We start from the raw sequence: 13242 nt of genomic DNA, 5'->3' as shown, positions 1-13242 counted from the left end.
ACAGGTGCCATGCGTAACCCACACCCCACCCCCTCTCCCGGCACCAACCCATGCCCACCCTGCAGCCCCTATGAGAATTTTAACCACAAACACGTGGGTTCGGATGCATTTCCAACCCCAAATCGCGGCTCTGCTCCCCTGTACCCCCAACCCAGGAGCTGCCATCGGCACCGGGTTGCAGCTCCCACCCGTCAGGCTGCTCCGCTCTCTCCATCGCTTGCACAAAGGCAAAACCCGCACCGTGCCCGCGCCATCCCGCGCAGCAAAGCCGTGTTGTATTTACAGCCACGTCCGACTCCACCACGGGGACGCAAAGCCGGACAGCAGGCGCGGCTCTGAGCTGTTTGCAGCCATTTACTCATCACCACTTAGGGGTAGAGAGAAAATAAATAGAAACATTCTCACCATCGTTCACGACGTAAAAACAAAAACAAAAACAAAACAAAACAGCCCCCGGCACGCAGCCCTCCGCCTCCTTGGGAAGAGCAGGGGGTGCCTCCAGCCCTTGGAGGGGGGCTCAGTGCCCAGCCTGGATGTCAGCTGGCCGCAGCTGCCGCTCGCCCTCGGCCAGGAAGATGCGCATTGCCCTGTGCAGCATGTGGACGCCCAGGCGCCGGCGCCGTGCTGGGGACCAGCTGGCTGCCACCCCATAGCAGTTCCCCTTCCGCTGGTTGGTGACGGCACGCAGCCCTGTGGGGTCAAGGTCAGCACCCAGAGCTCCTGCACCGTGTTTACCGTGAGCACCCACGGGGTCCCCGTTAGCACCCACATTGCTGTAAGGTCCCCATTAGCACCCGCAGCCCCATGAGGTTGGGATCCCCTTTAGCGCTGTGATTTCCTCCTTAGCACCTACATCCCTTTAGTGACAAAGTCTCCATTAGCACCCATAGGGTCCCATTAACATCTGCTCCAACCCATCTTTTCCCCGCAGGAGATCAGTTTGGGGCATTGTACCCAAACCTTGTGTTGCTGTCCAGGAACCCCCAGCTCTCCATGTGCCCCAGGACAGGCTGCATCCCCCTGCTGCCATACATGAGGGGGGACCAGCCCTCCCAAACCCCATCCCCTGCTCACCCAAGGCCTCCAGCAAGCAGCCCTCCCTCGTATACGCCTCAGCTGGCACGCTGCTCTGGAAGCAGTGCAGAGAGATGACACCCATCCCACTTGCCCAGATCTCCAGGATGCGCCGCACTTTGGGACAGCCCTGTGGAACAGCCCCGTGCCCATAAAGCCTCCTCCTTCCCCATGCGATCCACCCCACAGCCACCCCATCCCACCTTTCTCGTCCCCATGCGGTGCTGGGTCACAGCCTCGGCGAGGTGGCTGTAGGGCCTGGCACGTGTTCCTTTGCCCACATAGAAGATGGCATCAACAAAAGTCCTGAAGCATTCCACGGGGCTCAGGCGGTGGCAGCGCAATGGGAGCTCCTGCGTGGTCCTGGGGGTGCAGATCCCACCCCGGGGGCACAACCAACCTCCAGATGTTGGGTTCCCAGCCTCAGGGGCTGCCCAAGAAGCAGCACAGCCCTACCTGGGGTCGAGCAGGAGGTAGTTGAAGCTGGCTTTCAGCAGCCCCTCGCGCCAATGCCGGCTCCGGTCGGGGCGGTCGAATTGCTGTGCCAACATCAGCTCATCCTCGGTGCAGTTGGGGATGTGCCCGGTGCGTAGCGCATCTGTCAGCTCAGGGCTGTGCCCTGGGGGGGTGGGGAGAGGATTGGGGTGGTCATCCTGAGCCCTCCCAGCACTGTGGGGATGGCGGTTCCCGGGATTCACCTGCTGGGCTGCGGCTCAACTCCTCCAAGCGCCGCAGGTACACGCGCCGGGTGAGCACTGTGATGGGTCCTGGGTCGTAGCCCAGCTCCCGCAGCCGCCGGAGGAGCGCTTCGTCTGAGAGCATCCGCAGAGACTGCACTTGGTCCCCGTCCCCAGGGCTGGTGGTCTCAGCGCTGGGACTGCGCCACCCAGTGGGCGGGCATCCATCGGGTTCCACGGGGCGGTGGGGACTGCGGTCTGTGGGTGAGCGTGGCATCGGTGGGATCTTTGGCTCCGGGACCTTGGGGTCAGTGGCAGGAGTGGAGTTCTGAACGTGTGATGGGGAATCCTGGAGGTTGTCACTGTCCCCAGGACCCAGCAGCACAGTAGGGCTGAGGGATCCCTCAGCATCCAACAGAGGGTTCTGGGCACAGCCGTGATCCCCAGGAGCGAGCAGCACTGTGGGGCTGGAGCTGCTGGTCCCCAAGGGGGAGCTGGACTGGCTGGGGGTCCTGGGGAGGATCTGGGTGTCATCTGAGGACCCTGGGCTTTCCCCATCCCCACCAGACACATCATCACCACCGAGGGCAACACAGTGCCCTGGGGTGATGGCAGGGTCCCTGAGGACACCTCTGGGTGCTCTGATCCGGGGGGGCCTGTGGGGCTTCTCCAGGCTGGCATCGAAGAGGGAGGAGGAGGAGGAGGAAGCATTGAGCCTCACTGCTGAGGCCTGAAGGCGGCTCTTGGTGCGGGGGGTGACGTGGCAGAACTGGGGGGGCTGCAGCCCCTGCGAAGTGACATCCCCTACAGCAATGCCAGCAGGGCTGCAAGGGAGCTCCCGGGTGTGGGGGGGGGACCCCTTGAGGCTGCAGCCCTGGAACAGCACAGGCAGCTCCTCTGCAGCTGAGGGGTTCTGGGCAGGCAGCTCCCAGGCTCCTGCTGAGGAGGGGGCTTCTCCTGGGCGCACCCCAGCCCCGCTGGGCTCCAACATCTCCACTGCAGTGACGAAATGCTCGCTGTCCTCACTGCTGTCCCCAGGGAGGTCACGGCCTCTGGTTCCTGCTTCCAACACCCCACAGTCTCTGCTGCAATGGAAGGGTTGGGGGGGGCTCCTGGCCCCAGCACTGGGCTGCAGGGAGCTGCACACCCCCGCTCCCTTTAGGGATACCTCCTCATGCTCACCCCCAGCCCAGAGCAGTGTGCTGGATGCCAGGGGCTGCAGGGGCAGAGCTGGACACCCTGGGAGCCATGGGATGAGGGAGGAACCCAAGGAAGGTTGAGCACAGCACGGGGGCTCCCCCAACCCACAGCTGTCCCCCAGCCCGGGTTCCTCCAGCTGGGTCACAGGAGTGCTGTTCAGCAGCTCCACAGCGGTGCAATCCTCTGACAAGAAGGACAGTGAGCGCCGGGGTCCCTGGGGGGCTGGGAGGCTCCAGTCCCGCAGGAGCTGCACGCACAGCCCATGGCCCTGCTCCAGCGCCAGGTCGATGGCTCGCTTCCCGTCCTGCAGGGAGGGGACACCGCCGCTGGGTATCACTCCCACCAAGCACGAAGAGCTCCGAGGCGCCGCCCCAAGCGCTAACCTGATCCCGCAGCTCCGGGTCCCCCCCATTCCGCAGCAGCAGCTCCAGGCACCCGCAGCTCCCCCAGGAGGCAGCGACGTGCAGCGGCGTGAGCCCCTCGGCAGCCCTACCACCACACCGGCGTCACCGCTGTCCCCTCGGCGGTTCCGCTCCCCACTCGGCAGAACGGAGCCGAGCTCCCCAAGGCCGTTACCTGGCATTGGGGTCCCCTCCGTAGCGCAGCAGCAGCCGCAAGCAGCGCACGCCTCCCCCGGCCCCCCCCGCAGCGCTCAGGTGGATGGGGGCGAACCCCCCTGAAAGCAGCAGGTTGGGGTCGGCCCCGTGCTGCAGGAGGACCTCCACCGCCCTGCGGGGGGACAACACGGGGGTCACCCCCAACACCGCAGCATCACCCGAGCCTCGGCCATACGGCAAAGCAACAGCCCGGCCTGCAAAGCCTGCAACGCCTGGGCTGCTGCGATGCTGCGATGCCCGACCCTTCCCCGTGCAATGCTCGATGTTCGACCCCCGACCCCCCCTCCCCACCCCGATGCCCCCTTACTCCTCGCGCCCGCCCCGCAGCGCCGCGCACAGCCGCCCCGCCGCCCCGCGCCGCCACGCGCCATTCATGCCGCCGCGGCTTCGAATCCCCCGCGCGTCGCCGCTGATTGGCTGGCTAGGCGACCAATAGGAAGCGGCCAGAAGCCGCCACGCCCCTTCCGCCGGATGTGGGGGGAGAAAGGAGGAGGCGTAGCCACAAACGCTGCGCTGCAGCGCCCGCTGCCCGACACAGCGCTGCCTGCTGCCTCCCAGCGCTCCGCACCAGCACCGCCCAGCGTCGCGCTCCAGCATTGCGCACCGTGCCCTGCAACAGCACCGTGCAGTGCCGTGCACGACTGTCCGATGCTTCCCACTGCCCTGCATCGTCACCCAGTGACCCCCCCCCTCCCAGCCCATCACCACGTCCAGCAGCAGCCCCAGTGCTGCCCTGTTCCCCCCCACAGCATCCCCCACAAACACCCTTTGTCCTCACATCTCCAGTACAGAAACCACACCACCACCGCAGCCAGGCAGGAAAACACCTTTTTTCCCCCCTCCGTTTCCACGGCCGTGCACCCAAACCCAATGGTGTGGTGGCCATAGGGTGACCCCTCCCCAGATCAGACGGTGGCCTCCACTTCGGGGGGCTCGTCCCCCTCCAGCAGGCTGTATGCTGCGTGGCTCTGGAAGGGTCTCTGCAGGGGATGCGCCAGCAGCTTGGCCATGCAGTTGTGCAGCTCCACCGCCGGCCCTGTCAGCGTCACCTCGTACCTGTAGTTGGTGCCCTTGGTGTCCAGGCTGCCAAAGAAGGCATACAGCTCCTGAGGGGCAAAGGATGTGGGCAGCAGGAAGGTGGCACAACGCTGTCTCCCCCCACCCCTTCCACGCATACCTTCCAGCTGGTCTCATCCTCCTTCTCCTCCGCCCCATTGTGGATGTAGACGACGTCGAAGAAGAAATAGGGGCACTGCAGCATCTTCTGCAGGGGGAGAAGCGAGCACGGCTCCGCATGCACCAGCGTGCAGAAATTGGTGTTCAGCCCAGGGGGATGAGAGGGGGGGCTGGGTCCTTACCTTCATCTGCTCTGACACAGAGAACTGGGGCTGGCAGCCGGGGCGGCCGAGCACCAGGATGGTGCGCACCACGTAGGGTGGTGGGATGGTCTGCACGTTGTCCGTCACCGGCAGCTCGATTTTCTGCTGGCTGTGATGCCATGCTGGGACTGAGTGCCACGCAATGCCCCCCCGCCCCAATAACACCCCCCAGGGGCTGCTCTGCGCTGGGAGCTTCCAGCCCTGACCCCCCCCAGTGCTGCCCCCCAGCTTCTGCCCCCCCCATGGACTCACATGAGGTTGAAGAGCCCATCCAGATCTGCAGTGCGAGGTAAGGAGCAGTGCTGGCACACAGAGCCCTCCCACCCTCCCCATAACCAAACCCAACGCACACAAAGGATGCAGCAGAATGGGACAAAACTGGGGGCAAAACCTCCAGAAATGCCATTTGGAGGAGCTGGCATCACACCCATGGCACAGACTCGGCTGCACCAGGAGCACCGTGGGTCTCTGCCCCCTGCAGGAATGGACTGGGACCCCCTCCTGCCCCAGTATCAGCGGATACTGAAGGACTTGCAGACGACGGTCTCCAGGTCGTAGAGGCAGCTGCAGACCTCACGGGGGTCAGAGGTGAACCCTGAAAGCTGGGAGGGGGCAGGTGAGGGTCACAGAGCCATCCCATCCCCATCCCCATCCCCATCCCCATCCCCATCCCCATCCCCATCCCCATCCCCATCCCCATCCCATCCCATCCCATCCCCATCCCCATCCCCATCCCCATCCCATCCCATCCCATCCCATCCCCATCCCCATCCCCATCCCCATCCCCATCCCATCCCATCCCATCCCACCCCCACCCCCATCCCATCCCATCCCATCCCATCCCATCCCATCCCATCCCATCCCATCCCATCCCCATCCCCATTCCAACCCCATCCCCGTCCCATCCCATCCCATCCCATCCCATCCCATCCCATCCCATCCCATCCCATCCCATCCCATCCCATCCCCATCCCCATCCCCATCCTGTCCACATCCTGCCCCATCCCACCCCATCCCCACTCACCCACGTGGCATCATTGTTCACCACCACCAGTGCAAACTCGTGGCTCTTGTCAATCTTGTGCTTCGTCCTCACAAACATCTCAATCATCTTCTGCGAGATGTTCAGCGCGTTGGTCTTGGAGCTGCCAGGATGGGAGATGGGGGGGAGGGATACAGTGCTCAGCAGGGTCTCCCCCTCTCACCCCCTCCCCACACCAGCCCCACCACTCACTCACCCATTAAACGACTCCAGCTTGGGCAGAGCCATCTCCTCAGCCAGGTCCAGGCAGATGATCTGAGCGAGACCCTCATGTTTGAGCCCTGCACCCCACAACTGAGCCCACCCCCCCAGAACCAAGCACTCACCACCTTCTCAGGGCAGTTCACCCTCGGCGTTTTCACCTGCACCTCTGGGGGGGGGTGTGCAGGGCTGGGCCAGGCGGTGCCATCGGGGGCTGCTGTGCCCTGTGGGCTGTCCTCACTGCTGGCCGCCTCCCCCTCGCCCTCACTGCGGTTGCCCACACTGCTCTGAGCGCTCAGTGCCCGATCCTCAGCACCCTCAGGGTTGGAGCGGGTCCGTGGCCGCTGTTCTGGAGCTTTTTCTTCCTCCTCCTCAGCAGCACTGCCCGGCCCAGACGTGTCCATCCCACAGCTTCGCTCCATGGCACCGCGCTGGGGGGGCTGTGAGGGGTGTGGGGGTCACTGCACACCCAGCTCTGTGCACCCCGTATCCGTGCTCTCTTCACTCCGTGCACCTTTTGCTCGGTGCATCCCATACCCCACGCATACTGTGTGACCCGTCCCCAGGCACCCCCTGCTCTGCACACCCCATAACCACACACACCTTGCTCTGTGTGCTCCACACCCCACGCATCCTCTGCTCTGAGCACCCCACACCCATGCACCCCCAGCTCCGTGCATCCCCCAGATTCGTGCACCCCATACCCATGCAACCCCAGCTTTCTGCACCCTTTGCTCTGTACACCCCCAGCTCTGTGCACCCCATACCCATGCACCCCCAGCTCTGTGCACCCCCAGCTGTGCACCCCACACCCATGCACTCTTTGCTCTGCACACCCCCAGGTCTGTGCACCCCCAGGTTTGAGCACCCCATACCCATGCACCCCCAGCTATGTGCACCCCCAGCTCCATGCATCCCCCAGCTTTGTGCACCCCATACCCAAGCACCCCCAGTTCTTTGCACCCCCAGCTGTGCACCCCACACCCATGCAACCCCAGCTTTCTGCACCCTTTACTCTGTGCACCCCCAGCTCTGTGCACCCCATACCCATGCACCCCAGCTCTGTGCACCCCCAGCTGTGCAGCCCACACCCGTGCACTCTTTGCTCTGTGCACCCCCAACTTCGTGCACCCCATACCCATGCAACCCCAGCTTTCTACACCCCCAGCTCTGTGGACCCCCAGCTTTGAGCACCCCATACCCATGCATCCCCAGCTCTGTGCATCCCCCAACTTCGTGCACCCCATACCCACGCAACCCCAGCTTTCTGCACCCTTTGCTCTGTGCATCCCCAGCTCTGTGCACCCCCAGCTTTGTGCACCCCCAGCTGTGCAGCCCACACCCCTGCACTCTTTGCTCTGCGCACCCCCAGCTCTGTGCACCCCCAGCTTTGTGCACCCTCTCCTCCACACACCCCCCACTCTGCGCACCCCCTCGCCCCATACACCCCCACCCCACTCCCTCCCGTTCCACGCACCCCATTCTCGTGCCCTCCCCCTCTCTCCGTACCCCCCCGCCACCCACAGACCCCCCCTTCACCCCTTATCCCCGCGCATCCCCTCCGCGCTCTCACCCGCTCCCTGCCGCCCGAGCCCCGCCCGGCGCAACCCGGAAGTGGCCCCTCGCAAGGGCTGCTGGGAGTTGTAGTTCTCCGTGCTCTGCTTGACACGTGGTGTCACCCGGGCGCGCACCGCACCGCACCCGAACACGTGTGCGCCGCCGTGCAACAGCCCCTGCACTCCAAATACCCACGCGTACGCTCCCGCACCCCCCCCCAAAAATCCGTGCACACCGTCCTGCACTCGTGCAAATCCTCCTGCACTCAAGGATGCTGAGCAGAGTGCCTCCATGGGCAGCCACGTGCACCAGAGGGGCTGGTGTGGGGCAGAGCGGGGCCTCAGGGTGGGGATGGGGTCCCCCAGAACCCCCCGGGATGGCCGTCACCCGGCGCAGGGCAGCGCAACAGTTAAGTGCAGGATGCAGCGGGGCTGCTGAGGAAGAGGAAATCTCAGCAGGAACACAGAGTGGCCAAGGCCAGGGGCGGCCCCGCGGGGCCCCACCAGCAGCAGGATCCGGTCATTGTGGGATCCGGTCACTGTGGGGCCAAGCTGTGGGGCTGAGCTGTGGGGCTGGGTGCTGGCAGGAGACGTGGGATGGAAGAGGCAAGTGGGGTGACCCGGAGGGCACAGGGTGCTTCAGGTCCCCAGAGCTCATTTTTTGTCCCCATCTCTGCCAAACTGCACCGACAGCAGCCCCACTGCACCCCAACCACATTTTGACCCCCAGGGCCAGGCTGGGCAGAGCCTCTGCTCCCCACTGCACCTTGCAAGCGAGCAGCTGGACGACGACAGGGATGAGGATAAGGATGAGGATGAAGATGAGGACACAGCTGCAGCAGGGGACGAGCAGCACATCACCACACTGCTGGCCTGCACAGACCCCCACAGCACTCAGCATCTGCCCCATAGGAAGGAAGTGGAGCACTCGGGGTGCACCAGCAGCCCCTGCCCCAATGGGCAGCAGCCTCAAGGGACGGAAGGTGGGTGCAGTGCTCCGTGCCATGCCTTGCCATGATGCACTGTGCCATGCCATGGTGCGACATGCCATGCCACACCACGCCACGCCAGGAGCTGACCCCATGCCCTCTCCCCCCAGCCCCTCGCCCCGACCTCTTTGCTGCCCTGCAGCACGCCGTCAGCTCGCTGGAACGCGCCGTCATCTCCCGGCATCGGTGCACGTCGGCACCACCAGCAGAATGGGCACAGGTGGGGCAGGGTGGCACGCAGAGCCCCGACACCACGGGGATGATGGGCGCTGCCCCATGGCTTTGTGCCTCCAGAGCCTGGAGGAGCTGCAGCGCGTGGCGGGGACACGGCAGGGTCTGGAGAGGGGCGAGGGGCTGCTGGAGGCGGCGGCGAGGAACGCAGCGCTGCGGGAGGCACTGGGGGACCGCGATGAGGAGCTGAGCCGCACCACGGATGCGCTGCAGGCGTTGCAGGGGGAGCGTGAGCGGTTGCAGGGGAAGGTGGGTGTTGGGCAGCACCGGTGGGAGCCCCATGATTTGGGCCCTGGGCTCAGCACTGTGCTCACACAGGTGTGGGAGCTGCAGGAGGCTCTGGCCAGGCTGGAAGGAATGGGTGGTGCTGGGGGTGACACCGTGGGGCTCAGCAGTGCCCCAGGTCTGGGGGACCCCCAGGTGAGTGTGGGGCAGGGGTGGATGGGGCACCATTTGGGATCCCTTCTCAGTGCTGGGCTCTGCTTGTCCCATCTGCAGGACTTGTCTGGCTGCCTCCTGAGCTGCGATGAAGCTCAGCCCCATAGCACCCAGCCCCACAGCCCGCTCTCCCCCCTGCCCTCAGAGGGTGCCAGCCACGAGCTGGAGGAGAGGATGCAACAGCTACAGGGGTGAGTCCTCCCGACCCCAGCAACTGCTGAGCACCTCTGGTGGGGAAACTGAGGCACAGAGCTGACCGGGCGGCGGTGCACAGGCACATGGAGAGGCTGAAGGAGGTGAACCAGCAGCTCTCGACTGCCCTGCACGACTGCAAGAGCGATTCGGAGAGGCTCAGCATGGAGCTGGGGCAGCACGAGTCGTGCAGCAGCGCTCTGCGCCTGGCACTGCACTGCAGGTGGGGATGGGGCAGGGATGGGGATGGGGATGGGGATGGGGGGAACAGCCCCAGTGCTGCGCTGAGCCCCTCTGTGTGCAGTGAGCGCTGCGTGGACGCCTATGCTGCACTGCTGGAACGGATGTGGGCAAAACTGGGCAGGGATGGGCACGGCCCCGATGCTGGTGAGTGCCAACCTGGGGGATGTGGGACGTGGGGGTGCTGGGGGTCATCTGTGGGATGCTGGGGGGATGCAGGAGGGAGGCTGTGTGAGGAGCGTTGAGGGGATAGCGGGAGGATATTGGGAGGATGCTGCAGGCATGCAGGGGTGTATAATGTGATTTTGTGGGGATTCTGAGGGCTCTGAGGGGATGCAGGGGGATGTGGGCATCCTGGGTGCTGGCACGACTGCACTGAGCACACTCTGGCCACACCACCTACCCCGTTCCCAGGAGCCACGGGGAAGCAGAGCGCAGAGCATAGCTGTGGGCCCAGCCCCACACACAGCCTGCAGCTCCCGGGCCAAGCAGAGCCAAACAGGCAGGAGGAGAGCGGGGTCAGCTCCTGCCCCAGGCTGCACAGGTACCCCATTCCCATCCCAGGGGTGTCCCCATGCCCTGTGCCCACCTCACTGCCACTTCATCCCTGTCCACACAGCACCCACGGGTCAGAGGAGGGGGTCCTGCGTGAGGCCATCCGCCAGCTGCGTGCCGAGCAGGCGGCCGTGCAGGTGTCCCTGAGCCATGTCCCCATGCCCCCCCGTGCCCCATCCCGCCGTGGTGAGGACGTCTGTGCCCGCGCTGAGCGCGCTCTGCAGGATGCTCGTGCCCTCCTGCCTGGCTGGAGGCGGCCAGAGAGAGCGGAGCTGCTGCGGGAGGTGGCAGAGCTGAAGGTGAGCGCAGCGATGTCCCCCGGGGAGGTGACAGCAGGAGGTGATGGTGACAGCACTGCTCTGCCAGGAGGCCATGGCCGAGCTGAGGATGCGGCTGCAGTTGGCAGAGAAGGAGAAGCGGGGCTTGGAAGTGCTGGCGGCTGCGCAGGGCCCACGGGAGGCAGCGCTGCGCCTGGTGCTGCAGCACATGGAGTGGGAGCAGGGGGCTCACAGCCCCTCCAGCAGCTCCAGCAGCAGCGAGGAGGTGAGGCTCCCTGCATCCCGGGGGGCTGCTCGGTGCCGACCCCCCCCCCTCCAGCACTGCTGACCCCCTCTGCTCTCTGCAGGATGCTCCAATGGGAGCAGCAGCACTGCGGCGCCCTGCGGACCCGGAGAGGAAGGCGCAGGAGCTGCAGCGTGCATTGGCACGGTGAGGACCCACAGCTCTGGGAGTGCTGCATTCACTGCAGTGCTGTGCCGGGCACTGCCATGCGTGTGTCCCACAGCATCGAGCAGCTGCACGCCCGAGCACAGGCCCTGGTGCTGTCCCTGGAGCAGAGCAGTGCTGTCAGCCGTGCACAGCACCAGAAGTGCATCACCGTCACCAGAGAGTCCTTCCATGCTCACAGGTGGGTGAGGGGAGCCTAAATCATGGGGCTTTCCTGCATGCCCTGGGTGCACGTCCCTCCTGTGTGCCCCAAAGCACTGGTCCTTCCTGCACCCTCTCAAAACTCTGTGCCCTCTGCGCACCCTAAAAGTGCCATCCCTTCCTGCACGCTCACAAAGCACAATCTCCTCCTGCAAGCACCCTTCCTGCAAAGCACAAAGCACGGTCCTTTTCTGCTCTCTCTGTCTGCACACTGTCACCATGCTCCATAGTGGCACTGCACCCACTGCAACCTGCACCCACAGCCTGCAGTGCCCCCGTGCCATCCCCATACCCCCCAGTGATGCTGTGCCCCATACCATCCCCATACCCCCTAGTGATGCTATACCCCATACCATCCCCATAACCCCCAGTGATGCTATACCCCAAACCATCCCTATACCCCCCAGTGATGCTCTGCCCCCATACCATCCTCATAGCCCCCCATGATGCTGTCTGTGCCCCCAAACCATCCCCATACCTCCCAGTGATGCTGTGCCCCCATACCATCCCCATACCCCCCAGTGATGCTGTGCCCCATACCATCCCCATAACCCACAGTGACGCTGTGCCCTATACCATCCCCATACCATCCCCATACCATCCCCATACCCTCCAGTGATGCTGTGCCCCCATACCATCCCCATCCCCACAGTGATGCTGTGCCCCATACCATCCTCATACCATCCCCATACCCCCCAGTGATGCTATACCCCAAACCATCCCCATCCCCCCAGTGATGCTGTACCCCCATATTATGCCCATACCCCCCAGTGATGCTGTACCCACAGTGCTCTGGCCCTGGCATACCGCAGTGCCCGGCACAAGCAGGCAGCACAGCTGCAGCACCTGGAGGCACGGGCAGGAGCCATGCAGCAGCAGCAGGCGCAGCGCATGCAGGCATTGGCACGACGGCTGCAGGCCTTGGAGCAGCACAAGGCTGGTGGAGAGACCTGCATTTAGGGACACAGGCTGCGTCCATGGGGACAATAAAGCGCTGATGCTCGTGGCTGTGGCTCGGCCACACTGGGGGTGGATGGGGGGGGTTATGGGGTCGGCTCATCCCGGTAACAAAGCCATCCCCCCCCCTCCGGCGGCCCCACGGTGCAGATGAAGCCGTTCCGTTCGCCCTGACGCGGGATCAAAGGTGACGGCGGCGGCTCCATGCATATTCAGGAGGAAGGGGAGCAGTGACCCCGCACGGGGTCGGGGGCTGGAGGGGGGGGGAATGGGGTTGGAGGCAGCCGTGCGGCCCCCAAAGCAATGAGGACCCAGCAGAAGCGGGGTGAAGATGCGTGTGGGGCTGTGGGATGTGTGGGGTGCTGGGGAGACTGAAGCACTGAGTTGATGGGGGGGGGGGGTGGAGGGCTGCAGCACCCTGGGGACGTCGTGCTGCGGAGTTCAAGGCTCAGCAGATCGATATCCAGATGGCGGGTGGGCAGACGGGGTGTGGGGTGGGTGGCAAGGGGGGGGCAGGGACACCATGGTGTGGGGTATGGGGACACAAGGATTCCAGGCAGGGATGGGGCGTGGGGACATAAGGATTTGGGGCAGGGATGCAGGGGGCAGAAGTGTAGGGCACAGTTTATAAGCATATGTTTATATATATATATATATGTGTGTGACCATGTTGCTAAAGATCCCTTGGAAGCATCCTGCTGTGGGGAAAGAGCAGGAGTGGGGCCGTCAGCACTCTGGGGACATGGATGGGGGGTGCTGGGGGGTTGCAGGGACACAGAGCTGGAAGGATGTAGAAGTGCAGGGCAGGGATGCAGGGATGTAGGGATGCACAGTGGGGCTGTAGGGCTGCTGTCTGGGCTGGGACAAGGCTGCCTCATCAGGGGTTCCGGGGGGGGGGGGGGCACTGGCAGTGGTGTGGATGGGCTGACCCATGGGTTGAAGGTCAGGGCTCCATGCTCAGACCCCT

General features: G+C 64.6%; 3 protein-coding genes across 11 annotated transcripts; 1 reads left to right on the top strand and 2 right to left on the bottom strand.

Annotated features, from left to right (window-relative positions):
- Positions 1-410: 410 nt before the first annotated feature.
- ANKLE1 (ankyrin repeat and LEM domain containing 1) lies at positions 411-4291 on the bottom strand. 4 transcript variants are annotated; one of them, XM_090126059.1, is made up of 8 exons: positions 3876-4291; positions 3528-3680; positions 3335-3440; positions 1773-3255; positions 1531-1693; positions 1278-1437; positions 1075-1204; positions 446-690 (listed from the first exon to the last, which is right to left on the bottom strand). In XM_090126059.1, the coding sequence occupies exons 1-8, from the start codon at positions 4268-4270 to the stop codon at positions 518-520; spliced, it is 2763 nt and encodes a 920-aa protein (XP_089982185.1). In that variant the 5' UTR covers positions 4271-4291; the 3' UTR covers positions 446-517. The 4 variants fall into 4 exon arrangements, with proteins under 4 accessions (XP_089982183.1, XP_089982185.1, XP_089982186.1 ...); XM_090126060.1 differs by having other exon boundaries at positions 553-690; positions 1278-1345; XM_090126057.1 differs by having other exon boundaries at positions 411-690; positions 1075-1345.
- Positions 4292-4378: 87 nt separating this feature from the next.
- On the bottom strand, positions 4379-7920 carry BABAM1 (BRISC and BRCA1 A complex member 1). Of its 2 annotated transcripts, none has more exons than XM_031604131.2 (9): positions 7764-7920; positions 6316-6630; positions 6186-6244; positions 5972-6092; positions 5471-5549; positions 5200-5224; positions 4927-5056; positions 4746-4832; positions 4379-4674 (listed from the first exon to the last, which is right to left on the bottom strand). In XM_031604131.2, the coding sequence occupies exons 2-9, from the start codon at positions 6610-6612 to the stop codon at positions 4474-4476; spliced, it is 999 nt and encodes a 332-aa protein (XP_031459991.2). In that variant the 5' UTR covers positions 6613-6630; positions 7764-7920; the 3' UTR covers positions 4379-4473. The 2 variants fall into 2 exon arrangements, with proteins under 2 accessions (XP_031459991.2, XP_031459992.2); XM_031604132.2 differs by lacking the exon at positions 7764-7920 and adding an exon at positions 7730-7752.
- A 299-nt stretch (positions 7921-8219) lies between these two features.
- Positions 8220-12666, top strand: USHBP1 (USH1 protein network component harmonin binding protein 1). Of its 5 annotated transcripts, XM_090126063.1 has the most exons (14): positions 8220-8352; positions 8477-8729; positions 8846-8955; positions 9030-9215; positions 9285-9386; positions 9465-9595; positions 9679-9819; positions 9901-9983; positions 10251-10380; positions 10456-10690; positions 10758-10934; positions 11017-11099; positions 11176-11298; positions 12090-12664. In XM_090126063.1, exons 1-14 carry the CDS (start codon positions 8344-8346, stop codon positions 12427-12429), a joined length of 2103 nt encoding a protein of 700 aa, XP_089982189.1. In that variant the 5' UTR covers positions 8220-8343; the 3' UTR covers positions 12430-12664. The 5 variants fall into 5 exon arrangements, with proteins under 5 accessions (XP_089982189.1, XP_089982188.1, XP_089982187.1 ...); XM_090126062.1 differs by having other exon boundaries at positions 10251-10690; positions 10791-10934; positions 12090-12666; XM_090126061.1 differs by having other exon boundaries at positions 10251-10690; positions 12090-12665.
- Positions 12667-13242: the final 576 nt, after the last annotated feature.

This window comes from Phasianus colchicus, chromosome 28, assembly GCF_987193195.1.
Source record: "Phasianus colchicus chromosome 28, bPhaCol1.hap1.1, whole genome shotgun sequence".
NCBI classification, from domain to species: Eukaryota; Metazoa; Chordata; class Aves; order Galliformes; family Phasianidae; genus Phasianus; species Phasianus colchicus.
Note: the sequence above shows the minus strand (reverse complement) of the source record. Positions and strands in the feature narration are given on the sequence as shown.

Bases quoted from the DNA above. Each gene is read 5' to 3' on its own strand.
- ANKLE1 (XM_090126057.1), bottom strand. From the start codon at position 4,270: ATGGGCTGGGAGGGGGGGGGTCACTGGGTGACGATGCAGGGCAGTGGG. The intron at 1,346-1,530 runs GTAGGGCTGTGC...ATGTGGGCAAAG, and splicing joins TACCTCCTGCTCGACCCCAG to GAACACGTGCCAGGCCCTAC. The intron at 691-1,074 runs GTGAGCAGGGGA...TTGACCCCACAG, and splicing joins CTGCTTGCTGGAGGCCTTGG to GGCTGCGTGCCGTCACCAAC.
- BABAM1 (XM_031604131.2), bottom strand. From the start codon at position 6,612: ATGGAGCGAAGCTGTGGGATGGACACGTCTGGGCCGGGCAGTGCTGCT. The intron at 6,245-6,315 runs GTGAGTGCTTGG...GGTCTCGCTCAG, and splicing joins TGAACTGCCCTGAGAAGGTG to ATCATCTGCCTGGACCTGGC. The intron at 6,093-6,185 runs GTGAGTGAGTGG...CCATCCTGGCAG, and splicing joins AAGCTGGAGTCGTTTAATGG to CTCCAAGACCAACGCGCTGA.
- USHBP1 (XM_090126061.1), top strand. The intron at 9,387-9,464 runs GTGAGTGTGGGG...TCCCATCTGCAG, and splicing joins CAGGTCTGGGGGACCCCCAG to GACTTGTCTGGCTGCCTCCT. The intron at 11,100-11,175 runs GTGAGGACCCAC...TGTGTCCCACAG, and splicing joins CTGCAGCGTGCATTGGCACG to CATCGAGCAGCTGCACGCCC.